The 26,689-nt window shown below is 41.0% G+C and overlaps 1 protein-coding gene across 10 annotated transcripts in view; it reads left to right on the forward strand.

Moving 5' to 3' along the window:
- Window positions 1-26,689, forward strand: part of pard3ab (par-3 family cell polarity regulator alpha, b) — a 249,552-nt gene that overhangs the window by 155,621 nt on the left and 67,242 nt on the right. For 7 of the 10 annotated variants that reach the window (XM_005918019.3, XM_005918020.3, XM_005918015.3 and 4 more), the window contains 6 exons: window positions 663-813; window positions 8,111-8,297; window positions 9,824-9,975; window positions 11,001-11,045; window positions 18,636-18,866; window positions 19,990-20,230. In XM_005918019.3, coding sequence (XP_005918081.1) covers window positions 663-813; window positions 8,111-8,297; window positions 9,824-9,975; window positions 11,001-11,045; window positions 18,636-18,866; window positions 19,990-20,230 — 1,007 coding nt within the window. The remainder of the gene's footprint in view (window positions 1-662; window positions 814-8,110; window positions 8,298-9,823; window positions 9,976-11,000; window positions 11,046-18,635; window positions 18,867-19,989; window positions 20,231-26,689) is intronic. The other 3 variants (XM_042219040.1, XM_005918016.3, XM_014332314.2) reach the window with 1 other exon arrangement.

Below are 26,689 nucleotides of genomic sequence, written 5' to 3' on the forward strand. Positions count from 1 at the left end.
CAAGCTAGTCATAGTCATTGATTGGAGTCATTTGGTCCCAGTATTGAGTCAAGTTTGATAGTGTCATTTCCTGATATGTGTTAACATTTATGACTGTTATCATTAGAGCTGTCATCACCTTCAGAAAGAAATGCAAAAACCATACAGAAAACATCAATACATCAGTACATCCAGTGATCCAACGGACAAAAGACACACGTGCACACACCTTCTCAGGCAGTAGATGTGTGCAAAAGGGTAACGGGGCATGCAAATGGTCTATTTGTCCAGCAAGAAAGACTGTCATCATGGGTCTTAAGGGAAATGTCAAGATGCTAGGAAGCTAATCTTCCCCAGCGGGGGATCGCCAGCTCGGTAACAGCCTGTGGCTCAACAGCCGAATGGAAATCCATCCTCATTTATCCTTGTTACCACATTGGTAGCATTAGCATGGATCGCCACCCCTGTGTCCAGCCATTACTATTGAACAAATGTTAGCGATGCTAGGTCCCTTCAGAATCATTGTCTCACTTTTGAGTAAGACTTAACTTCTAGCACTTCACTCTGTCCGCGTTAAAAAGGATTATTTGTTCTTTGTTAACCTTTATAAAAACACTTCACAGGTGATTCAAACAAAGGAAGGAGTTAGTCTTTGATGTAACATCAGCTTCCTCTTCATTCAGGAGACACCAGGGAGCCCACTGGGACCCCAGCAGATTTTAAACACCTCCCTAGATGACCACGAGCGCCGAATCTCCCACTCGCTGTATGGTGGCCTGGAGGGCCTCGATGACAACTTGATGCCCCGGCAAGGCATGCTGCCACGCACGATAGGTGAGTTCCAGCATAACGAATTAATTTTGACCTTTTTTTTGTACTCATTCATTGGCAACTGGTTCTAACATTTCCTGCCTTGTTGTAGTTTATGGCCATTTGCAGGTGCAATGTGATTCCCTGTTTCTTCTGCTTAAGGATGTTTATAGGGTCACAACTGCAGCATTTTACAGCAATTACAGCATTTTGTTTTGTGTGTTCTCTAAGCTAGCCTGCCAGGTTTTGTCAGCATGAGCCAGCAGTATCATCTGGAACCAGTGGTTTTTAATGTGTCTGTCAGGCCGCAGGAGGCAGAGATGGACAAATGCCCCCTCGACAGTTTGTTGCTTGTATGTTTTCTGAAAGTGTCACGCGTGCATTGGTTCTCAAACCTGCAACTCTCCCTGTTTCTAAATAACCCTTTGCTCAAACATGCTCTGAGCTGGTTTGAAAGTGACTGCGTGTGCGTGTGTGTGCGTGCGTGCGTGTGTGTGATTAGCAAGCATATTTGTATCTGTGTGTAAGAGCTTTGTGCGCATCTGTGCAGGATTGCATTTGTGTAGCACTTGAGTGATTGATGGATGGGTGGTTATGTTCGTTAATGTCAAAGAAAGGATTCTGTGCACCAGATGGTGAAATCGCAAAGCTCGCCTGTTTTAATTTCAAGAAAGAACATAATGACCCAACCATCTTCCTACATCTTGTCCTTTGCAGTTGTTTATTTGCTTTGAATTCTTCAATTTCTCTTCTGCTGATTCATTGCAAATGAGCCCAAAGGGAAAAGAAAGACACAGAAAATACTTTTAATGTAAATGAATTAAGTAGAAAAACAGTAAGAAGAGTTGAAGTAACTCTTATCTTGTATTTTAAAAAAGTAGCTCTAGGCAAATCTGTCTCATTAATCAATGCAACTTAATCTGAAAGTGTTTTCCATTTATGCAAATCGGTTGACTCTGACAATGTCAGTATATATAAAAGTGTAAGCTATGAGTGACAGAGAAAGCGTTAATAGGTGAAGCTCATCCATGCTTAACAAACAGCAAGCACATAATGAGCGTACAGGGTTGGGAGTGAAAGCACGAGGCAGATTTACAGCAGTTGTCTGCTTAGCAGTGGCAAATGAGATCGCTGTCACTTTGCCGACCAGACAAACTGATGTCTGAATCTTTTGTGAAGCTCGAGTTTATCCTAATGCTTCATGAAGTTAATACATCACTTTGTGTATACAGTTCAAAATCAGCATAATCTGCAGGGGCCTCCAGAATGTACTGACCAGACGTGTTTCAACAGTTGCTGATCTTTAGTTTTGTTGGACGGGAGAAGGCTTTCTAAAGATTGCAAAGAGTCTTTTTCTTTGCCTGAAACGAAAAACAAAAAGCAGTAAAGCTGTCAAGGTTGAACTGGAGCATAGAAGAGCTTTCTGCAAACAGTGGGTGGTTAATATGGGACTTTGTTAAACTTTAAAATCGAACCTGGCAGAGGGTCTTTTACAGAAAAAAGAAAATAATACGAATAAACAGTTTTGATTTTTCGGGGGTAGCTATTAGATAGTTACAGAAGTTTCCTGCGTCTTGTTAACTAAGCAAATAGTTGAGCATGCTTTGGTTGCAGGTCAGTCTATCTATGTCGAGAGCAAAAACAAAAGAGGGGGGTTTTGAACAGATATTTGTTATCTGCAGTTTGGGTATGCTGAAGCCCTGAAAAACTAGCCGTTGCACTTGGACGCCAAGTCAGTGTACGAGCTGATGGTTGGTACCAGGTTGTTACCAGAGTGGCACAGTCGTTGCAGTAATACTTTACGTGTTTTTTTTCCTCTTTCTTTAAGCAAGAGATTCGATCCAAACAAATGGAAACTAAGCAAACAAAATTATCTTCCAGAATAAAAATCAAAGTGAAGTTTGGCCTGTTGGTGAGGATGAGATTGTTTGTTAGGTGAAATTAAAGGAAGGCTGTACTAAGAAAAAAATATAGAAATTGTTATTAATATCTGCTTTTCTACCGTCAGTCTCCCTTAAATATGATTAAATATTGTCCAAAATGTGGAGCTGCATCCAGTCACAACCTTTACAAGCGAGAGATGGATTTTGTGAAACATGATGAGGCTCAACTTAAATTGAATAATGTCACCGCAGTGCTGCTGTAGTGTTGCAGCTCATGCCCCATCAGTATTTGTGTCTCCCAACACACATGCCACGTGCTTTTTTGATCCTCTGTCACGTGTCTTGTTTTTGTGATTTCACTGTGAACTGACTGGGCTAAGCAGGAATATCTGATGTCAAAGCACCAAGAGTGGTCCGTTTGTCCACCAGGATCAGGCACCGCATGCTTGAAACCTCCAAGGCTGGCCTATGAGGGCTGCACACTCTATAATTGCTATGTGTCACAGACACGTGACTCTTTTCTCTGCTTATTAAACACTTAATCAGCCCAGTGGATTTTTTCCCTTGACTGTTTAAGGAGGCATTTCAGCCTCAATATATCATGTAACGTATTCTGAGTCTTCTTTTTGACACGTGGTTTTAAAATCAAGTGGGTTATAAAATTATTTTTTTCATGTACTTGAATCGCTACAGATAAGCAGTTCGGGCTTTTTAGAACATTGCTCTGTGGTTTTGTGAAGATTGGGAGAGGTAGGGAAAGGATTAAATCCTTATATGAACTCTTGTTTAATTTGCCACTGTGGACTCGGCAAAGAGGATAAAGGTCAGCAATCTCAAACTTTAAGCTGGTAGACTCTGCTTTTCTTAGTATTTCCCTCATAAATTAACATTTTAAAGGTTTTTTTTTTTTAAGGGAAATGTGATAAATAAATGTCTTTTGTGTTGTCTATAACTACATTTTTATAGCTCAAGTGTCTAATCTAGGGCTATCTTAAAAATAAGATTTGATGGGGACCATACCTGATACCTGGATTAATTCAATTCCGTTTTATTTATACAGCACCAAATAACAACAGCAGTCACTTTAAGGCGCTTTATATGGTAAGGTAGACCCTACAATAATACATACAGAGAAAGACCCAACAATCATATGACCCCCTATGAGCAAGCGATAGTGGGAAGGAAAAACTCCCACACACTCCCACAGCCTCACAGGATGTAACAAACAGGAAGAAACCTCCAGCAGAATCAGTTACATTGATAGGACTCAGTTTGAACTTTATTCCTCTTCACATGAGGTTAGTATGTATATACATCTAATAAACTGTAATAATTATGATTGTTGATCTCAATCCTGTGAAAATCACCCGACAGTAATCTGTAAAGTAAAAACTGCAGTGCAAATTACCCACCTGCTTAAAGTGAGTTTTGCAAAAATCATTAGCTGAACATTTTTTGTGTCATCTGCATCTTTCTTCTCCTTCTTTCTAGGGTGAGAATTATAGAGGCTGTGCTGGCAATTATAAATAAACATTGGATGGAGGGCCGATAGTCCGGCCAAACCCATCATAAACATCAGAACTTTTCTCCCAAACAATTGATCTTTCATCCCCGTTCTTAAAGCTATTAAAACTTTTTCTAACATTCATTCCACATCGAATTCTTCCCTTTATTTATGTCTACCTATAAAATGACTGTTTTGGCCCTCAGACCAGGTTTGCTGCAGTAAATGTCAAGTTTTTGATCATGACTTGACTTTAGAAGGTTGGTTCTATAGAACCCTTCTTGTTTGGATTGGAACGGTTTCTTTAATGAAATTGTGGAATCTAATGTTTGTCTTATAGAAAGATATTTTAGAGCTTTTTGACACCGTATTTGAGTGAAAGAAGACACCTCCAAGAATATGTCCAAACATGGGCGGAAAAACCCAAACTTTGGACATGGTTTCACACCACTACAGCATAGGGTAACAATCGTGGCGTCTTTCTGTGTAATTTGGGTCAACCACCACTTTTAAAGTGCATGTCTGGGAGTTGGACGAGTGCTCTGGCCCGTGCTTACGTTTGTACTGATGGACCAGCTGCAGGATTTGCAACTTTAAGTTGTAGTAACTCCTGATGATTGCACGAGCTAACTTGTCACCCTTTGTACTTGAGTCAATTCCCTGTGAATTAACATAAATGTGGTGATTCGCCAACATAGGCAGCTGTGTTATGACTGATGTGAATACAGTGGAAGGGTCTGGAAAAACAGATGCACGGCTATGAGCTGCTCCATTGCTGCTAGTCAGGAGCTGTCAGGAAGAGACTAGAAGCAGGTCCCAGATGGGAACACATGTGAACACAAAGTAGAGCTTTGCATGCTCAGCAAACCTTCTTAAGATAAATACAATTGTGTGTGTGTTTGAGTGCTGGAGGGGTCTTTCACAGTTCCTTGGAATAAGCCTGTTCTTGCGTTGTGAGGGTGCAGCTAAACATAAATCATGCATTAAGCTTTCTTAGAGGAGAACTTGGTTTCGAACATATCAGCTTGAATTTCGGACCGCGTGCACTCTGAGATCGCTTGCTGAAGATGCCAGGGATAAGAGAGCAGCTTAATTATTCCTTCAGGCCAATAGCTTTCAAGGCCCAGCACCCCTGGCAATAACCTCTTTGCTAATTATGCAAATACATTGAGACAAGACAAAATTAAAAGGAGGGAGGGGGGGGAATGCTCCGCATGGCTTTCACCTCATGTTATCCTCCCCTCCTGCTACTTCCAGTTTCATTCAGAAAGTCTTTTGTACCCCCTCCTTCCCTCTTGCCAGTTCCATGTCCGCCTTTTTTCCTTCAAGTATTCAGCAGTTGTATACAAAAAGCATCTAATAATACTGGAGACTCACCAATGAAATGCTGCCTATTGTTCCACTGCAGCGCTGTCTAAAATTATTACAGCCGTTGGGAACAATAATTTGTGTTTATTGGTTCGATTCTCAGGTGATGTTGGGTGTGTGCTGCGTCCACATGGCACAGCCATTGTCGCTGGCTGTCGGCTGCCCTCGGGTGCTGGCACTAAAACAAAGAAGCTTTTTTTCCCCGTCCTTATACCGAGCAACTGAGTTGACAGATTCATTGGTTTCCTACTCAGTAGCTGCCAGTTGATTGTACTGCAGTGATTCAAACTGTGACATTGATGGGATTCTCAGTGTTGCGCATTGGACTGCTTAGGGAAATGGGATTAAGTGGTTCTGTGAATGCACATGTGTGCGGACGCTTGTGTAAAATGTGTGTGGCTGTGGTCTGAGAGAAAGAAGTGGCCATGCTGTGCTGGAGGACCCGCCCGGATTCACAGTGAATAACAAACATGCACAGCAGGAGGCGGGGCTGAAAGGAGGGCAAAGACACACACTAAAACCGCTAGAACAGTTGTAGTTGTTCAGGGAAGGTTAAGGCCGTGCACTTTGCACACTTCTGCAGATCCAGCACAGCACATTCACACTGAGTGTGAGAGAATTCATGCTTGTACACTAACATCTATATATATTCCTAGAAATGTGTGCATTTATTTCTTATTTCTGCATTTCTTATTGTCTTTTTTCTCCCACTAGTTTTTTAGTCACTACCAAGCACAAGGAGGCTGTAAATATTAACTATTTCATCATTGGCTTCTGAGCTCTCAATTTAGAAACCAGAACCATATTTAGAAGGTTCTGGTTTAGAGGGCAAAGTAATCAGTTCCTGCTGCTAACCTTTATTTACAAGCAGCTTCCCATACATCACTTACAGATAACTGCTGAAGTACTAGAATTTCAATCACCAAAACTGCAGCACAAACATCACTCTAAGTCATATGATTTTTCAGATAATTCCTTTAAAATAACACTCTAAATAGGGTTTTGTGTGGCGCAAGCTTTACTGCCTTATTATGTTTCCAAAATGGGATTAAAAAGTACGTTGTGCATCAGTCAGTTCACATAAATAAGATGTCACTTTGAACATTGACCGACAACATTTTAATTGACCTCTACACACAAATTTGCATACCCTAACACACTCAAACCTCCTCATCGCTTCTTTGTTTTCTCCTTTCAGCTCATTTACACCAGGTCATTCACCCATGCTAGCTGGATGAAACAACATGCTGCGGCCCTGCGGTCCCCTCAGTGCCTGGTTAAGAGAAGCAAACAGCAGGCCCGGCTTAGACCTCCTGGTCTCTGACAAACAAACTCCTCCCTAAGCTCAGTACACAAGGCTTTTATGAAGCATTGAAGATACCCTTTTTGATGCCAGTTTCAAAATACAGATTAAAGACAAAGTCATGTGCTGCATATCAATGAGAGTTTTTAAGCTGTGCTTTTCAGAGGCGGAGAAAGGAGACTATTTAATTTTTTTTTTCTGCTTCAACACAGACTTTTTTTAATCTTTATTTGTGAGGGCACAGCTTGAATTAATCATAGTGTTTTGACATAGGAGCACCATTGTGCCTGCTGCCAGACTCCTCTTGGTATAAGCTGATTAGCCAGAAGCCGTTTCACTCACCGTTTTTAAACTTCAAAATATGTTCTGTGGTTTCAAAAGTTACCCGTGTTTCATTGTATTTTGTTGTCCCTTTCCAATTAAACTGACTGCAGTCTCACGCTTAATACAGTAGTTGTCTTCTGTCACCAATAAATGAATTCCTGAGGGTTTCTCCAGTCAGCGTGCTCCTTTTTTCAGGTTTCATGATTTTCACCTTGGCGCCAATATAAATCGCGGATGCTGTTTTCTATGTAGGGATTATTCCAATAAAATAAAATCGCTGATGAGACATAGTGTCTTCTCAACTCTCAGGTTCTCCATATTGATAAATCGCTGCAGCACTGACTGATTAGGAAGTGTGGCTCAAATGTTCTCTCTGGAAATAACTCCTGATTTACGCTCAAGCACACTGACGGGGATGCTGTGTGGTTTGTACAGTAGACGGCGGCTGAGTACCAATTCATTTGTTGAGATGTGCACTTGTCTCATACATCTTACTGAACTGTAAGAAGAAGCAAGACTCTAATTTGAGTCGTGTCAATAAAACATATTGTTCTTCATTAGTGAAAGTCATGAGAAATGAAACCAGTCAGAAAGAAGCGGTATAAATGTAAACTAACTGATTTTGTTAGATTGCTTTACTCTGTCACACCGAGCTGTAAGACTTTGTGTTCTGGCGTGTTGATTCTCCGTCCTTTTCTCTCTTATTATTGACTTGAGAAATGCTGCTGTTGCTCTGAGTCTCAAGGACTAACATAACAACTTGGCTTTAACCTTTTCATTTTTTCTACATGTATATTTATGTCTTTGTCAGAGTGGAGATATACAAGTCTTCTTTGTGAAGTTGGGAACACAGAAAACTTTGGATCTGAAGGACCAAAACACATAAACACAGCGATGAAAACATAAGAATAATGAAAAGTATATTTTTGTCCCCTGCAGGAAACTATCAGCTCTCACCGACCGTCAACATGCCGCAGGACGACACAGTGATCATAGAAGATGACCGGCCGCCGCTTCTTCCACCCCACCTTTCCGACCAGTCGTCCTCGAGCTCGCACGATGATGTCGGCTTCGCAGCTGATGTGACTCCACCGTGGACCAAAGAGCTGCCCAATCAGAATCACAGGTAGGCGGAAACTGTTGTTTCTGGTTAGCGTACAGTTTAACACGTTTTCCACAGAGCTACTGTGCCTAAATCTAACAAAACGGCATATAATATCTGAAAATAATAAGGTTTCTTGGAGAAAAACTTCATATGCAACAGGTTGTTTGTTTTTACAGCTACTTGAGACCTCGCAGTCATGCGGTATCAGGCACTAGATGTTAGCAGCGGGCTCTTTAAGCTCTGTAAACTGTGAGATGGTTCCTGTTCGTTCGATGCTCTGAACACTTGTTCTGGAAGCTGTTCCTTAAAATTTTACATTATAGCCCAGAGCATCATGTTGCCTCAGTAGCTGGCCTTTTCCCACAGTGCACCCCGATACAACTTGTGTCTGACAAGAGCAACAGAAAACATTATTGTTCTAACAGATTGCTGCCATTACTTATTTAATGATTTGCCATTCGAAGGGCTGCACTGTACTGAGACCTTCCTGTCTTATTCAGCATGAACTTTTTCAGCAGTTTATTCTGGAGTAGCTCTTCTGTAGCATCAGACTACACAAGCCAGTCTTTGCTAACCAAAACACTGTCACATGTGCGGCTCCTTGGACCACTTCTGTTGGGCCCAGTTGCCGAGTCTGACCTTTGTCAGAGTCCCTTAAATCCTTATGATTGCTCATTTCCCTGTTGGCTCAACTTCAAGCACTAACTGTTCGCTTGCTGTCTAGTACAGTATATCTCACCCTTTTGTGAGGTGATAATCAGTGTTTTGTCTGTCAGGTGTTTCAGTGTTGTGGATTATCGGTGTGCAGATTGTTTGTTTTTTCCAGCTGATTGCTCTTTGATTGTAAGCAGCGTTTCCTGGAGCAGCTACTTTTCTTTTTCCCCCTACTATCCTCTCAGCCTGATGTCCTTTTCTGCCACAGTGATGATAAGGACATCTTGAGTGTGTCAGTGTGAGAAAGATTAACAGATATTTTTTTCTGTCTGTTTTTGTCTGTTAAGTTTTTCTTCCATTCTACTGCTACCTTTATCTCCTCTTTTACTTTCTTCCATACAGATAACTCCTTGTCTCCTGCTGTCAGCCTTTCTGCCCTCTCAGTTCTGCTGTTTTTATTTTAGTTCTCACCGTCGTGCTGTCTTCACCAACCCTGTTTCTCTCATTGCCCCAATCTATATTCCACTAGTTCCAGTTGCTCAGCTCCCATACCTTCTTCTTGATTTTTGCCCCGTCCCTCCCCGATGCCCTTCATGTTCATGTTTGAAGGCCTCGAGTTCAAAGAGGACAGCTTCTTTGAATCCTTCTTAACTTATACCATGTTCAGCTTTCTTCTTCCCACTTTTCTTTCTTTCTTTTCTGCTTGTAGAATGTGTTTACTTTCATTTTACATTCCTTTTATATAAAAAAAATTATGACAACTATTTCAAAACATTCCTGTTTTTGGAGTAATTAAATCCATTGAAATGATTTTGAACACATATTTGTCTGTGAGGTTTTCCGTGTGTGAGATCAGGTCCAGCTCATCTTAACCTGTCGCACTCTCCATCCAGCTCTGCGGCTCCAGATGAAAATCATCCAGATGGTGCTTTCCAGAGGGAAGGTTTTGGACGCCAGAGCATGTCAGAGAAGCGCACCAAGCAATTTGGAGACGCCTCTCAACTTGAAATCATCAAGACACGCAAGTCCAAGAGCATGGATTTAGGTAGAGTGTTTAAAAACTTTCTGCTTCTCTCCATCACTCAACTTCGACTTAAGAATTCAAGGATTTTCCAGATGCTACAATAATGCCTTTCATATAGACTAAAGCCGTTTGTACACACTCCTCTTTCATATTCATATAGTGCTAATACTTTTTAAAACATAGTCGGCGTGTTGCATCAATCATCTTTGACTCAGAATATCCCGATGAAAGCTTTTTAATCCCATTCACATTAAAATCCAGGTTATGCTTATAAAGTAATTGTGTTTAGACGTCCTAAAGTTAAGAAATAACCAGTTTAATACCCATTGATACAGAAAGTAAAAGCAAATAATCCACGAGGACCCACTATTGTTAATTCTAAAAGAAAATGTGAACAAATTAATAGTAAAGGCATATACAACATGAGTGCTATACCCATGCGTTGTTTGTTGGTGAAGAAAAAGTTGCATATGGCTTATGAAACTTTTTGGTGAAGTCGGTGTTTAAAAGTAATTTTGATCAGTTCAGTAAACCTAGTTAACTAGTTTAACTGGATTTCATTTAACCTTGAGTGCATATCTTTGCATGCTCCTCGCGTTTCACTCATGTACCTCGTATTTAAATGTATTCCACCCCCTTTGCCTCTTGGTTTGAAAACACACTCTGCATCTCTCGCCAAAGTCAAGAACTTCACTGTGTTGATTCACCTTGAAATGGCTTCGAACAGTCGCTGATTGCTTTGGCTGCACCAGTCTCTCTGCTCGCACTCTCTATAATCATATCTAATCTTCCCGACCAGATTGCTGCTGTGTGCCATGTTGATATCACAACAAGTCTGATTGCTATCCTCAAACCCTCTTTTCATTTCCCATCTCCCCCCACACCGACCCCACCCCCCTGGTCTCGCATGGCTTCCGATCCTAATTGAGATGAGGCTCGTTCTGATGTTTGCAGCGCTACCTGTATGTTGCATGTGGAATGTCGTGAGCACTAACTGAACCCCAAATGTTTGTATCCCTTCTCTCTTTCCCCCCTTCCTTTAACAGTAGCCGACGAGATTAACCTCACACCTCATCCTGAGACCTACACAGGTAAGGAACGGTGCACTGAAAGGTTGATTTAAAAGCCAAAAAACAAGAACATCTTCATCATATTTTCATTCTTGAGCTGCATCTCAGAAGTGTGGTACTGAAGGGTACAGGTGATACCGTATTTTTCAGACCATTATAAGGCGCGCTGTCGATGGACGGGTCTGTTTTCACACATAAGGCACATTAAGTTAAACAAAACAGTCAGATAAGTCAAACTTTAATCAGCTCATTCTTCTTGCTTCCTCCACTTCTGTACCATTGATTCATTAATGTTGAATTCTCTAGCAGCTGCTCTATTCCCATGTTGTTGCAGTATATTAATGACTAACCTCGTATTGTGGATGGATTATCTCAGTTTGTTCTCCTGACTGAAGTTTAGTCCGTTTCAAACATCCTGCCGTGGGACTGCATTTTTCCCTAACCAGCCGGGACCCTCTTAGCGTTCATCCTCCAGCTTCCCTGCGTTTATGTTATGCTAACATAGCTGCATTGCTAGCGATCACGTAGCACATCACTATATACCAGCTAGTCCAACTTCAGTAACCCAACAAATCATCATCATCAACATCATCATCATTCAACCAATATTAAAAGAGAATTGCAATAATCTAAACGTGAAGTAATAAAGGCATGAATAACACTTTCCAAGTCACAATTGGAAAGAAAGCGCGTTAAACGTCTGAGGTGATAGGATGCTGATTTTACCACCCCGTTTATGTGGTCATCAAAGGTAAGTGCAGAATCAGTTTTCACTCCAAGATTTGTGATCGAACTCTTTAGTTGGGAAGTCAAAGCTGCAAGATCAACATCTTGAGTGTGAGGAAAAACGATTTGGGCCAAATAAAATCGCTTCTGTCTTCCGATCATTAAAATTTAAAAGTTCGACTTGGGAGACTATCAGAATGACTAAAAGCTAAATAAAGCTGGCAGTCATCTGCATATAGATGGAATGACACTTTGTTTTCGGAAAATCACGCCAAGAGGCAAAAGGTACAGTGAAAACAATAACGGCCCAAGAATAGATCCCTGTGGCACACCCCAAAGCAGAGGGGCCACAGAGGATGAAGCCGACCCCAACTTAACACAAAAGGTCCTATTTAAGAGAGGACTTTAACCACAAAAGTGCCGAACCAGAAATTCCCACACAGTGCTGTAAGCGAAAGATCAGCAAATCGTGATCCGCTGTGTCGAATGCAGCGGTCATGTCCAACAAGACCAGCACTGCATATTTACCACAGTCTGTCGCTATCAGGATGTCATTCTTAACTTTTACGAGAGCTGTCTCCGTACTGTGAAATGGCTTAAAGCCGGACTGAAAGATAAACAAGACTGAGTATAAATAATCCTTTCCAGAATCTTACGAAGAAAGGGAAGGTTAGAGGTGGGTCTAAAATTTGATATGACTGAACTGTCTAAGCCAGGTTTCTTAAGTAAAGGATGTATGACTGCATGCTTAAATTCCCTAGGTACTTGACCAGACAAAAGACTAGTATTAATGTTCAGAATGTGTGGTCCGATGGTAGGAAATACCTTTTTAAGAAAACGGGGAGGAACAACGTCATTTGGAGAGCCACACGATTTAGCATTCACTGCTGTTTAGTTTTGTCTTCATTTATGTTTGAAGTGATAGCAGAGCTGTGCGTTTTAATTTTTTCAGAAATCTCTGTCAGACATGCTATATCATGTTTAGGTAACTTCCCGCTAACTTCTAACTCTGTTAAATTGAATAAATTCTGTTTTCATGGATGCCTGGATGTTAAACTTAATTGTTACATCTGGTAAAGCAGCAAGGCTGATCATTTTATTAAAGATGCAAGAATTTAGACAGTTTTTAAATCTCAGTGATGCCGCAGTGTTTGTTTGACTTTGGGACCTGAAGCAGACAGTTTTTTGACAGATGTTTGAGCGCCATGTACCACATAAAATCGGTTGGAGGTCTGTAAGCACAACCAGAATCCATACATAAGGCGCACCGGATTATAAAGCGCACTGTTGATTTTTGAGAAAATTAAAGGATTTTAAGTGCGCCTTATAGTGCGGAAAATACGGTATTTGGTTTATACGTCATATGAGGCAGTTGTGTTTAATCTTATAAATGTCCTCAAGATGGGTTTTTAGATATAAGTTACTCACATAGTAATGTGTGCTTTCTGGGGAATAGGCTTTCCAAAACTGGAGGAAAAAGAAGAACTGTCTTCATTTGTTATAACAAAAGTTCAAGTTAATGTCCTCCAGCAACAAAGAAGTTTACTCAACTCTGTTAGAAACCAGCTTAGGCCCCACTGATCCAAGTCCTGCATATCATCTTCCCCTTTACTTTTTCTTTTATAAAACAGATCGCAGATTAATTTAGCAACACATTATTCAACCTTCTTGCAAACGATTTAACTGCAGATTAGAGTTGGTTTTATAACTACACCCTTTTTCTTTCTTTCTTTTTTTTTGTACCAGAGAGATCGATTCATAACAGGTACAAGGCAGGAATTGCACAGGAGCTACAATGACAGCCATTAAATTAAACATTGATCTACAAACATAGATTATGCAGCTTGCTTGCAGGGTTCGTTTTTAAAGTTTACCCACTGCTCGAGTCTTTATGCATTTGTGTAGTGTTCCCCGTGTTTAGTGTTTGGCTCGATCGCTGGCAAGACAAATTTGTCAGTTTGCAAAGTGAAGACTCGTAGCCCTCGCTGCACTTTAAGGTCACTGCTGAACACGGTTGTGAAAGCAGTCGGGTGACTGCAGATTAGATTTTCTCCCGTTTTGCCTCAAATGCCGCTGTTGCGCTAATTATTTTGTGAGCGCGTGGCAGTAGAGGGAGCAGAGAGAAAGCGCTCTGTCCTTGGTTAAGGCAGTGAGCTGACAGCGAGTCATCAGTCACTGTCAAGTCTTGTGTATTTTCGCTGTCGCTTCAACTGAATAAAAGGGTCTGCCTCTGAAATTGGTGACATGGACGGAAGGAAGATGTGCGGAGCAGGAGCGAGAGGGACGAGACTTTAGACTTTGAGAAATAAGATGTTTTGGGGCAGCTCGCAGCAGGTGTGAAAAACAAATAAAAATGCAGATTGATGCCGAGGCCACCATTGTCATTCTTTTATGCAACCTCTTGTTTTTTTTTTAACAGCATGTGGGTAACAGTGATTTTGTTCCCAACTTTTAATCATGTTGTGATGGCCTGAGTCAGCGAGGATGGGAGTGCTGCATATTTTATAAGCCGTGTCTGCCAAATGGTGGCAACAGATGAGTCAACTGTACTTGTTGCATAATCTGATAACAGCCAGAAAAGTAACAACTTGGCATCACATCTTAAAATCCATCAAGCTCTCATGCCTAAAATGACAAAATACATTATTCTTAATAGTTTAATAACAGGTTTCTTTAAGTCGCACATATAACTGTTTGATTATGGTTGGGGGAAACATCAACGTCAAGCTAAAACACTGGTTGATTGAAGCAGGAGGGCTTTAATGTCAGAGTTAGATGCTTTGTACGCACAACTGTCTGTCTCCGCTTCCTAAATGACAGCCAATGCAGCAGAGACCACAAACAGTCAAGACACAGGCTGTTTGAAGCATAGAGAAGGATGCTGTGTAAATGTAAACGTTCAAATCCAGATGTAAGCTCGTTTCGGCAAATGACTTCAGATGACTCCAGAAGAATGCTAGTAGTGACCGATAGTATCCCTTCTTCTAAAAATCCCTTGGATCTGAAAACAGTTTATCATGAAACTGGTTGTGTGGTTACAGTTTAATTACCGTTGGCTTATCTTTTTCCTTTTCACTGAAATTTTGAGATTCTAATTTCAAAGACTAAATGTGCTGAAATTATTATAATCTAATTGATATTCTGCTTGAAATTCATGAAAAATAAAGTGTTTTTAAAGGCTGGAATCAGATTCCCTTTCCATTCCCCGATTGGTTTGACTAATAGATTCCACCCTGTTTTTTTCTTTAAGTGCTCAGTGTTTATTTTTAGCTTGTTGGCCTCTGGTGTCACTTTACCGACTTTTTTTTCTTTTCCCAATATTTGAACTCTCCTCTAAGTACAAGCGATCCATGGTCCATTTAGCAAAGTCAAAACACGACCATCCTGCTGAAACCAAAGACTCTGACAGCTCCAAGAGGGGATACAGCGGCCCTCCTCTCCTAAGCTGTGATTGACTGAGATGTTTGTTGGCACAGGCCACTGCCACATGTTGGACGAGGACACTCCATTGACGGAGGACAATACTGGACTGTTGGCAGTCTCTGAAACTGCATCCAGATTTCTTGCAGGTCTAAATCTGTGAGAAAGTGACCCCTGCGTGATCTCTGTAAAGTTCACACTTCAAGCTCGTTTATATGAATTTTGGGAGGTAGGAAAGGTTTCCCAGAGTGAACTATGGGCTATTTTTGAAACATGAGTCAGTGTTTTTGTTGAGGAGTGGGCCTAAACTGTTGTCTCAATATCGTAACACTGACAAAAAAAAACCTCTTGCAAAAGAAAAGGCTGGTAACTAAAAACCTGACATGACTGCTGCCTCAATCTACCATTATGCCACCAACTGGGCTCGTGTGGCAATATAATTACAACAGTATAAATGGAAATATAACAATTATCTTAATCTCACTGGTTGCCAGCATGTGAGCAGTCCTCTGTATGACCTGTATGCTTTTTGAGGTGCTGACTGAATAAGACGAAATGTCCTCACCAAGTTACTTAAAAGTCAAGTCTTATATAAAGCAAAAGTTTTTTTTTTCATGTTTGTGACTAAATGCCATTTGTCAGATCTCCAACTCAGTGTAAACTATTCTTTCTTTTTTTGAAGACTGCCGCTGAAGTGTGACTTTTGTGAATGGCACTGGGCAAAGCCTTTAAATAATGTGGCTGCACAGCGTGAAAAGCCTATCAGGCCGGCTCTCAGTAAGACGTTAAGGGAACAGGACAGGCTGATGAGAATGAATGGGAGGCTGCTAACCCACAAGCTTGTTCATTCTGCATGTATTCAATTTTCCAGCTCTGTCCCCCCCTCCCTCTTTCGCTCACTCTGTCTACAGTTTTTTATTTTGGATTTTTTTTTGGGTCAGTCTCAATGTGAGTAAGCTGCCTGGCAAATATTTTTTGCTTGTTTCCAGACTTGGCGTTTGTGAATATACGACAGCGCTGGCAGGTCATTTTAATATATTACAATACATTTTGCCCAAATTGATTTTGTTTAAAGAATGCCAGCAACATTCTGCCTATAAATAACAATCGAAATCTTTGCAGAAGCTTAATGTGACTAAAATAGGTTGAAAGTAATCTCATTCATATATTTGAATGTTTGAAAGAAGGCCCGGTCATATGCTAAAATGTACAGATTCAGTGCTCTGCTTACTGTTACATGTTGACTCGTCTCACTGCTCTATTTTCGTCATGTCTTTGGCTTTTATTTGTATGTCACTTCCTACTACTCCAAACTTTGTGCTATTCTTTTGTAGCCTATCGTTTTCATTCAGCCTCCCGTGCCGTGACAGCTCGTGCTATTCTGTTAGGATTTGTGTATTTTGCAGCCTCCTCATACACTCTGAAGTGACACCACCCAGGAGATTAGGGGCTATTTCATTTACCTCCCAACCTCCTCACCTTATCTTTTTTCCACATTTATTATTCACCGTACATGTACTGAGCCTGTGAAAGGTGCCATATGGGAGCAAAAATTATACCTGCACCACTGTCTGAATAGTCTTAGTTTAATTAAACTGTCATGTTTCTCCAATTTTGCTGATGGTTATTTTCATTTAGAGCCACATCTCGTAATGAAATTTGTACTCGGTCAGTGGCGTTGTCGCACGTGCACACAGGAGAAGCTGCGCACACAATCGATAAGCCTCCCGTCTTAGTGAAACGAGCATGCCAGGTTTGATTACGGTGCATTGTTGTTAGAGGTTATTGCTTATTGTCCCTTAGGAGACCGCTCATCTTCAGGTAAACCAGGTGTTTTAGTCACGCTTCAGTAAAGTAGTAGTTGGACTAATGAATTATTAACCAATTATTACCAAAAGATCAAGAGCTATACTAAAATGTTCATGTTTTATGATGTTTTTATGACAATATGACATCAGCCTATTATACTGTCAGGGTGTCATATTTAAAACACTGTTATTCAGCTAAAGCTCACATGACTACAAACAGTTTTTTGTGTTTTTTCCTTGGAGTAAGCCCGTCTTTTGTTGGCGTTAACAAGAAATTAAGCCTTTAATCACACATTGTGGAAAAAGAGACTTAACAGTAGACACGTAACATCAGCTGTCTGTGTATGGTGTTCCTGCAGCCTCTGCATTTCCTCGTCATCATCATACACACACGTGTGTGCGCTGAGGATGCTGCAGAAGCGTTCACCTTGAGGGAATGGTGAAGCTGGCTGGAACAAATCCCAGACTGCAAAAAATAAATAAATAAATAACTCTCGTACGATACACAACAGTACTGCGGCTACATACAATCAAAGCGGACACACTGGGGAAGAGTCTGAGGTCATAGTTGGACAGCTTTAGTGTGCTGCTGTTGTTAAACATGTGTGACGTTGCTGAGTCAGTGTTTACGGTGGGAAAAACGAACACGCCCATCCTCTGAAGTCATCCTCTCACATAACTCTCCTGTTTTTGTTTCATATCCTTTGCATCATCATTCGCCATCCGTTGTCCTTCGGCATATTTTAAACACAGTTGTCTACTCTTTAAATTTTCCACAGCAACTCTGTTACCTTATCTTCTAAAAAAGATTGCCTGGTCAGCAGGATCAGAGGAAACAAGGCAGCATTAGTGACAAAATCCATTCGTGATTGAAACAAAACAGGACTCATGACTCCTACGTCTAACATAAAAGACATGATGTGGTTGCACATTAGAACAAAAGCCAGCAGCTCACACTCAGCCCTTGTTTGTTAGTTTGAAATCAGCGTACAAGTTTCCAACAGTTCTGATTACTGTGACCATGCAGTCAAAGTTAATTATAGCATCAGCTCTATGTAGCCACAGTAGCTGCTTAATGTACCACCTCTAATTCCATATTGTTGCAGGGACATTGCCATCAAAAGTAATCCTCTGGGTCATCAGTTCCTCTGATGGCAGGAGTCCACAAAGAGTCTTGTGATCACTCCTAAAGCGATAACGTAGCGAGCTGTTTTTTTGCTCATGGCTAAAATGTTTTTAGATAGTGGGAGACTGTGAGTCAGCTGCTTGTTGTTTTGAAAGTGTCAAAAAAGCTGCTATGCAGGCATTATACAGATGTGGTACACATGGATAAGTAAAGGATGATGAGAGCTACACTACAAACAAGGCAACATCTTAACAATAGAGGTGACGTTAGTTTTTAAAAAACATTTTTACCTGTTGTAATAATACAGCTGGCTCCTGAAGAAACGTTTTTCATTTGTATAAGATGTGTTGCCTGTATGCTAAACTTATATCCTCATATGTCAGCATAGAGATCCATTCTAGTGTATAGTACAACAAACGATACTATAAAGCATTAATGGGGTCGCTTGAAGGCCTCTGCTGTGGATGGAGAGGTCTTGGTCAGAGTCGTTTGCTCATGTCATTCACTCCGTACCGCTATATCCCCCGTCAGGTTCTTCCACAAAGGACGTGGGGCCATCGCTGGGCCTAAAGAAGTCCAGCTCGCTCGAGAGTCTCCAGACAGCAGTAGCAGAGGTAACTCTGAACGGGGACGTCCCCTTCCACAGGCCTCGCCCTCGTATCATCAGGGGGCGGGGCTGTAACGAAAGCTTCAGAGCAGCCATCGACAAATCCTACGACCGACCGGCCGCCACGGAAGAGGACGACGAGGGCATGGAGACATGTAAGGCATCAAATGGACCATCTTAATGTGACCGTCTTTTCGCAGCATCACAGGTTTGATTCCCACAGTGACCACGCTGTCCCCCTAACCGGGCGGTTCCTTCGCCTACACTGTGTCATGTGAAATGTTATGTGGCATTGCATTGGGTTACTGAAATGATGCCGACTCGCACGAACAGCAATGATGATTCCCAGCAGGGATCATTATTGAAACGGATGAAGTGTCAGCACCTAAAATTTTGAGGTGGCTTTCATGCTTGTGCATGGGAGTGACGGCATTCTGACTAATGCTCAATATCTGGCAGCTGATATTATCACTGCTTGTGGCAATGGCATATGGGTGAGTCAGGATGTAACCTGCACTGTATCAGATATCACAGGGTCACAGTGTCACTAAGGGGCAGCTTATGTGGAGTCGACAGAGGAGCTTCCATCTTTTGGGAAATCTGTTCAAATTTTAAACTGCTATATATATAAAAAAACAGCTTTTTAATTTATAGTAAAAGTCAAAATGTCTCAAAACCTCTCAAGCATACATTACTTTTTGAGCAGTGTTAAGTCAATTTAGGTAAAGATTACACAGGGTAACCTGATAAACAATCCTCCTTCTTTGCTTTAGTCTTTTTATTCTGTGTAATCATGAACTAAACAATCCAAATATAAGAACTGAGAATGAGACAGCAGTGTAGCTACTGTATCTTTAATCTGATGTGCTGATTGTCCAATGACTCATTAACGATTCAATAACCGCAGTATTGCAAAAGTATGAAGATTATGTAATTTAGGTAGCGTACCACACCATAGTGTCATAAAACTCTACAAATGTGTCGCCGTTCACCATAAGTCTGTGTCTAATGGTCTCTAATGGTTTCTGTCTCGTTTTAGAGCAGAGCTCTTTAAGCACTTGTAATATGTATTTAAATTGTATTAGTCTCTTGGTGCTTAGGAGACATAATTGCGCGTTTATGACTTATAGATTTTCATTTATTAAGGTTATTGATTTTCACATGTGCTACAGTCCATCTTAAAACTTACCTGTTCAATGGTTAACACGAACGCTTTCTCCGTTCCTTTCCAATTTTCTTTCCCTGTCGTCTTCTGTTTTTATCGCTCCCTCCCTTTAGTGGAGGAGGACACTGAGGAGAGTTCACGGTCGGGGAGAGACTCTGTGTCAACAGTAGCGGACCAGACGCCGCTGTCGATTACCGAAAAGCCACTGGTCAACGGCACAAACCGCACCAAAGAGGAGAAGAAGAAGGACAAAGACAAGGGAGGGAAGGAAAAGAAGAAGCCGGAGGGAGGGAAGGAGAAGGACAAGGGAAAACCTAAGAAGGGGATGTTGAAGGGACTCGGAGACATGTTCAGGTAAAGTTTTAAAACTTTTGAAGTGAGTAACAGTAACTAATCAAAGACTTTATGGTTTCATTAAATAGTAATCAGAGCTGGAAGCAGACTAGTCCTCATTAAATTTTACAAAGTTCAGTTTAGTTTTAAAGAAATTTCTGTGCATGCAATGTCAATATTTTAATATATGCAAACAGATTTAAGCTCGTGAGCTTATAATGCAACTAGGGTCATCTTATGGACTGAATCTGTGTATGTAGTCAGACACACACTTGCATTTTCTTTGTATTATTTTACTATTTTTACTTTTTGGTTCAACTTTGCCTGAGAACAAATTGCAAAACATAATCGCTCAGTTACGGAGGCCCTGAGAGGCCAAATGGACTGCAACTTAAGAAAACAACAGTAATAAGAAAAACGCTGCAAAAGCACACAAAACACAACGGAAATAGGAAAAAACAGATTTCCAAAAGCACAAGGGGAGTGTTTCTGGGGAGGCAATAACCTGACGGACCAGTTGCAGGAACCCAAAACGTGTTTGTTTTATCACGATTCATACAATACTGATGACGGATTTTTAAAACAACTTTATTTATCTCCAAGGGGCATTTAAGATAATAGTTAGGCTAACACACTTGCCTCTCATCTTTTCTTTCCACACAAAACCGATAGATCCTCCACTTCTTTTAAGTGTCTCCGAGCATAATTCTTAGCATATTTTGGTTCCTGCAAGTGGTCCGTTGGGTTATTGTCTCCCCAGAAACACTTCCCTTGTGCTTTTGGAAATTAGTTTTTTCCTATTTCTGTTGTGTTTTGTGTGCTTTTGCAGTGTTTTTCTTATTACTGCTGTTTTCTTAAGTTGCAGTCCGTTTGGCCTCTCAGGGCCACCGTACACAGTCTGTTCATATTTTATCTTGAGGTGTTGTAACTTGTGTTTTGCCTTGTGTAGCAGACAAATCCGCCTCCAACGTGTGCGCTTGTCCCCTTAATAAAGCACGACGGCAGCAGATGACTTTCATTTGGGTGTAAAAACGTCATGTCTTTGAGGGTTGCTGTGTCCTGTACCCCGCCTCCGTAACTTTTTAAGAGTGGAAAAAGAGAGAATCAATATCGGTTCAATATCTGATGTTCAATATCAGAGCTCGTGTCAAAGCCACAGTGATCGATGCTGTGAACAGTTGATACCGCCTCATTAAGTGAGCTTTGTATTCTGTCTGCCTGCGTGAAGAGCAAGAACCTTAAATCACTCATTATAGGTCTAAACATGGACAAACTGAACTTTGTTTTTTTTTATTGTTGTTTTTTAGACAGATGTAACATTTCGCCTCATTTTTGGAACGCTTGGTAGAACAGAAAGACCTGCATAATGGAGACGATTGACAAGCCTGTTATACAACCGTGGCACTGCTAAATAGTCTGAGGAAACCTTAATTAGACTCCCAGACAACTTGACCTTTGTGGTTTATCTCCCTCTAATTAATTTCTTTTCAGCCTCTGATATTACAACTGTTATGCTCTCTTATAGCTAAACAGCACACACAAACGCACTCTCATTAGCGTGTTGTCTACATATTCCCTCCCCTTTCTCTGTCCCAATCCTCATTACTATTGGAGTACAGGTCGTTTGGTCTGCAGGTCTTCTCATCCGATTTGTTGGAAAGCTTTAGATCTTGCCAGTAATTTTATCTGTCTGTTATATTGACCAAAGTGACAGTGACACAGAGTGGGGAAAACAGCGAGTATATCAGACAGAGTATCAATATTTGATGGGGAGAAATAATGAGGTCCACAGAGATGAGGAGATAACGAAAATATGTGCAAAAGAAGGACGGGGTTTGGAGCAACAGGTAGCGAAAGACAAACGCAATCTTTTGAAATAAAAAGTAGATGAGAGAATAAAAGGAGCTTTAAACTCATGAGGGTGAGGGAAGAGGAGTGGATTATGTGGATTTGAGGGGAATTTTAACAGTGAACATTTATAGATCCAGTTTATAAAATGGAGAACCAAAAATTAACATTAGAATGCTTTCAAAAATTTGTTTTTGCTATCAGTCAACTTAAACAGAAAAATAAATAAAAGACGTGAAAATTCAGATAAATATTTGGTGATGCGGCCCTTTAAACAATAAGATCCTCTTGCTCAGTGTTTCAGGGAGTTTTTGCAGGTAGGCTGGGCTAGTAGTTGTTCTTTTCACTGAGATGGTACTGTAATAACTTGGTATAATTTAAGGTTTAAGCTTATCTTTATTTATCTCAAACTGGGCAGGGCCTAAAACGAGCCATTGTAATCTCTCTTTAAGCCAGCTTTGTTCTGATTGGCTGCCCCTTACAAACAGAGGGGCGTGTTCCTGAGATGACCATATTGAGAAAATCCCCTCTCGGTGACATCATACAGAATTAGGAGCAGGAAAGTCTTTTTTTGGGCATCATGGTGTCCACTAATACATCCACTGTAACACTACAGAATATAGTTAATGTGATATAATATTTAATCCTCAAAACATAGGAATAAAATGCAAAGTACAGAAAAGGGGGATCAGGGGTTGAGACAGTGCAGTAAGACAATAGTTGCATATAAACGCTAGATTGTTATACACATCGACAAATACTGTAAATAACTCCACTATATACATTTGACCTAATTAGCTCCAACATACACGTACTTGAAGATATGCATTGCACATACTGACATGCAGAGGTTTATAGATATGCACAAGCTGCAAATACATGCTGGCTTTTGGATTTAAAGTGACAGGGAAGCTCACGCGTACAATTTTGGTCACAGACAACTGCACACTGCAGTAATCTTCTTTCCTTTCTTACAGATGCACATGCACTCACACCGACTTAGCGCTACTTTCCTTCTTATCCTGCCATATGTTAATGATTGGCGTGTATTGTCAAAGCATCAATGTTATCCTGCTCTGATTGGCTCAATATTGCCCACATCAGATCTGGTCCATTAAAACGCCGTCTGGCTGCCTGTTTGATCCACGCCTAGTGTTTACTGGCCGAGACAGCTGTGTGCCCCAAAATAATGATGTGAGATGCATTCAATCCATCTGTCTGTGTGTGTAATCTGGACCTCATACTAATTTTAAAGGGCACATCCCAGAAAGTTTGGCTTCAGTAAACTTGATATTGAAGCAAGTTCAAATTTTGAGGGGACCAGTTCATTTTATGGATGCAAATTTTTAAGTTTAAACAGTAATTCCTCCAATTTCATCAAAATATAAAATATAAATATATTTAAACTGTTGTGTCTTTACTCTATAATTCATACTACTGGGCAAGAAAGTATTGTATCTAAGAGGAAAATTAATAAAGTGTATTATTTACATCACAGTTTGTTGTTTATTTAGATAAATGACACTGGTAGAGACCTAATCTGAATATATATCATATCTGAACAGAGCAGGAAAAGCGTACATGTAGCTTTTTTACTAAAAGACACACAAAAAAATACCACATCCAGATTCCAAAATAAGCATAGAGAAAATCCAAAGGAGGAAAAAAAGTCCCATTAACACCCACATTGTGTGACTGAAAGGTGATATGTGGGAGCTACAGTTTAGCGAACACCACAGCAGTGAGCATTTAGCAACAAATATGTTACTAAGAGGGGGAAAAGCATTTGAATTTATGTATTCCATTAGTCAGTGTCAACACGTCGTGATGAAACTTAAGGCAAAGGCTGGCTGTGTGGAGAACAATGGCATAGGTTTTTATAAGTGTGCCCGTGTCACTCTGTGAATTGGGAAGTTTGAGACCAAGAGTGGCTGTACAGCATGTTAAGAGCTCCCGATGAGTGTCATGTGTTTGAGCGAGGCAGCGTTTGTGAGTGTCGGGGAGCTTGGATGTGTTAGCATGTAGGAGGAGTGGATCAAGAGAAGGGAGGCCCTTAGAAGTTGGAGGACCGTGTGTGTGTCTATGTACGCACTCGCGCACACGTGTGTGTGATCAACAGAGTTGCCACTGCCTGACCCTCTCATGTCTCGAAGGCCTCACACTCAGTCCCAATCAAAGCATCATTACCATCAGCCTCTGCCAACAGTGCGGCCTGCCAACTGTAGTCCTCCCTCCCCCTTTCTCCCGCTCCTCTCCTCTCTCGCTCTCTGATCATCACTTGGACACAGAAGCAACACCCAGTCTATGGGCTTGGCATCTGCGAACGTGGTCATTGCCCAGAAATTTGAGGGCTACACTAAATTTGCAGTGGTTTTAGTGCATGTTTGTGTGCGAGTAAGCGGAGCAAGCTTCGACTCGGAGATGGCTTGAACAGCGACGAGGAAAGATTAGTCATGGATGAAGGGACGTCAATGCATCGTGCTCTGTTATTCTGCTGCCCGCAAGATAAAATGCTAATAATTGCGGTCCTTATAGTCGTATCTGTAATAATATATTTATGTTGAGGTATTGCATGTAGTGCTGGGTGTTCCTGCAACTTAAGACATGGTATTCAATCTTGCAACACTACACCGACAGTGATGCAGCATGAGTGGGCTTAGGAAAGCGGCACTATTTTCAGTGATTTCACTTTGATTCGATTCTTTATTCTCTTCTTCATTTTCATTGGGTTCTCATTGGCTCTGCTTTGAGGGTCACCACCATCGCTAAGCAGAGACATTACATTCATGCAAATTAATTGCATGCTGTGTAGTCAAATGTTTGTGCATGTTGGAGGTATTTACCATCTTTGTTGTGGCCAGTGTTGGGGTCATTACTCAAAAAAAAGTAGTTAGACATGTTACACAGAACACTTCGTGATTCTACTTTAGAAACACGAAGACTGCAGCCTGACTTCTCATCACTGCTCTTTTGTTACCTGTTGAAGTTCAGGGTCTGGACGCTGGGCTGGGGTCGGCATTCACTCAGCTTTAGCATCCCTATGGCTAGCTTAGCATTAGCATGCTGTCTGTCCAGGTGCTTATAAAGAGCCAAAGATTCATTAGCTGCATATTAGCAGTTGTTTCTGTCTTATTTTGCACTTTAACATCGTGCATTCATACTTTTGTACAATAAAAATAAAAGTAATGTCATATCCACACTGTAGAAAGTACCACTGTTCCTCCTGGTGTGCAAATGCAACCGATGACCGGAATCGATTGGCAAGCAAACGAACAATTCCAAGGAATTGGACTGCTGGGAACTGGTTCTCGATTTTATCCTTAGTGGTTAATTGTAATAACAGTCCTTCCTATAAATCTGTGTACCAGATATGGTGAGTGAAATTCTAATGCGTTTCTGTTTCTATGTTACTTAGAGCTAATATGCAAGTATTTGTAAATGTGCACCCATGCGGATCATGGCTGTGCCTTCGCTCGATGAGGGGAAATTCCACCCTGTCATCTAAATATAATCACTTCTGGGTCTTAAAAAACTAAGATGGGGCCAAATGGCGCATCGGGTGACATCTGGGTTGGTACATCGATCATTTATATGGATATATATTTATATATATAGTCCATGGTTAATCTGTGTATAGTGTAAGACAAATGTGAGGCATTCTGCAGACTCAGTATACAGCTGGATTGATTAAAATAATTTAAAACAGTGTAACAGTTCCATCATTGAAATAAATGACTGAAAAATTCCGATGAAACACCTTCCTTGGAGACATGAATTTATATGAGTAATTTCACATCAGAAAAAGAAGTTGGATTGATGAAAACTTTTGCAATAATCTAAATGTGGCCTCGATGTGACAGAAGACACCAAGGCCACCTTAAAAATCTTAGTTTTAAACTTAAAGGTGTACACCTCAGCTGTGGATGTAATTCGATTAAATCAGGTCAGTCCATTCATTGGTTGTTGATGTTTTGCTCATGACCATCTGGTTGATAGTGTGTCTCTGCCCAGTGGAAATCAAAAACAAGTTACTTGGCAATTAGAGTTGCTCCTCACGCACGTCTTGATTATGCGAGTTCCCGAAAAACTGCGGCACGCTACCAAAAACTTGTTTTCACTTTTTGTGCTATTAAAAGGATTAACGGTGTTTCACGGGTGGTCTGCTGAATTGAATCAGCTCAGTCCCTGACATTTTGAAGTGATCTTTTCAAACCGCAGAAAGCAGTCAAAGCCTCTTTATCGATGCTGTTGCACTCACAACACGAGGCGGGCCTAACTGTGCCTGGAATATAAGATTATTAAAAGCCCTGGTGTCATGGTTAATACTCGGTCTCCTCCTCAAAGTTTTCCTTTTCAGTCATAAATCACACTGTGCGGGTGTTTGCGCGCGTTCGTGTGTGTGTGTATGACAAGGCTGTTTTTTTTAAAAGGGGCTGTTAATGAAAGTTAGTGGTGTGGAGAAAGTGTCAACCGTCTCTCGCCGTGATAGATCACTCCTGCTCTTAGCATTAACGGCAGGCTGTCACTCTGAGCATTTCAGACAGCCGTAGTTAAATTAATCAAGTAATGGCCCTTAGTCTGCGCCCCTCCCCCCTCCAGCTGCAGTTTTTCCTCCTCATTCCTGTCTCTTAG

This window comes from Haplochromis burtoni, unplaced genomic scaffold (genome assembly GCF_018398535.1).
Source record: "Haplochromis burtoni strain Fernald_Lab_line unplaced genomic scaffold, NCSU_Asbu1 Contig_27, whole genome shotgun sequence".
Classification (NCBI taxonomy): domain Eukaryota; kingdom Metazoa; phylum Chordata; class Actinopteri; order Cichliformes; family Cichlidae; genus Haplochromis; species Haplochromis burtoni.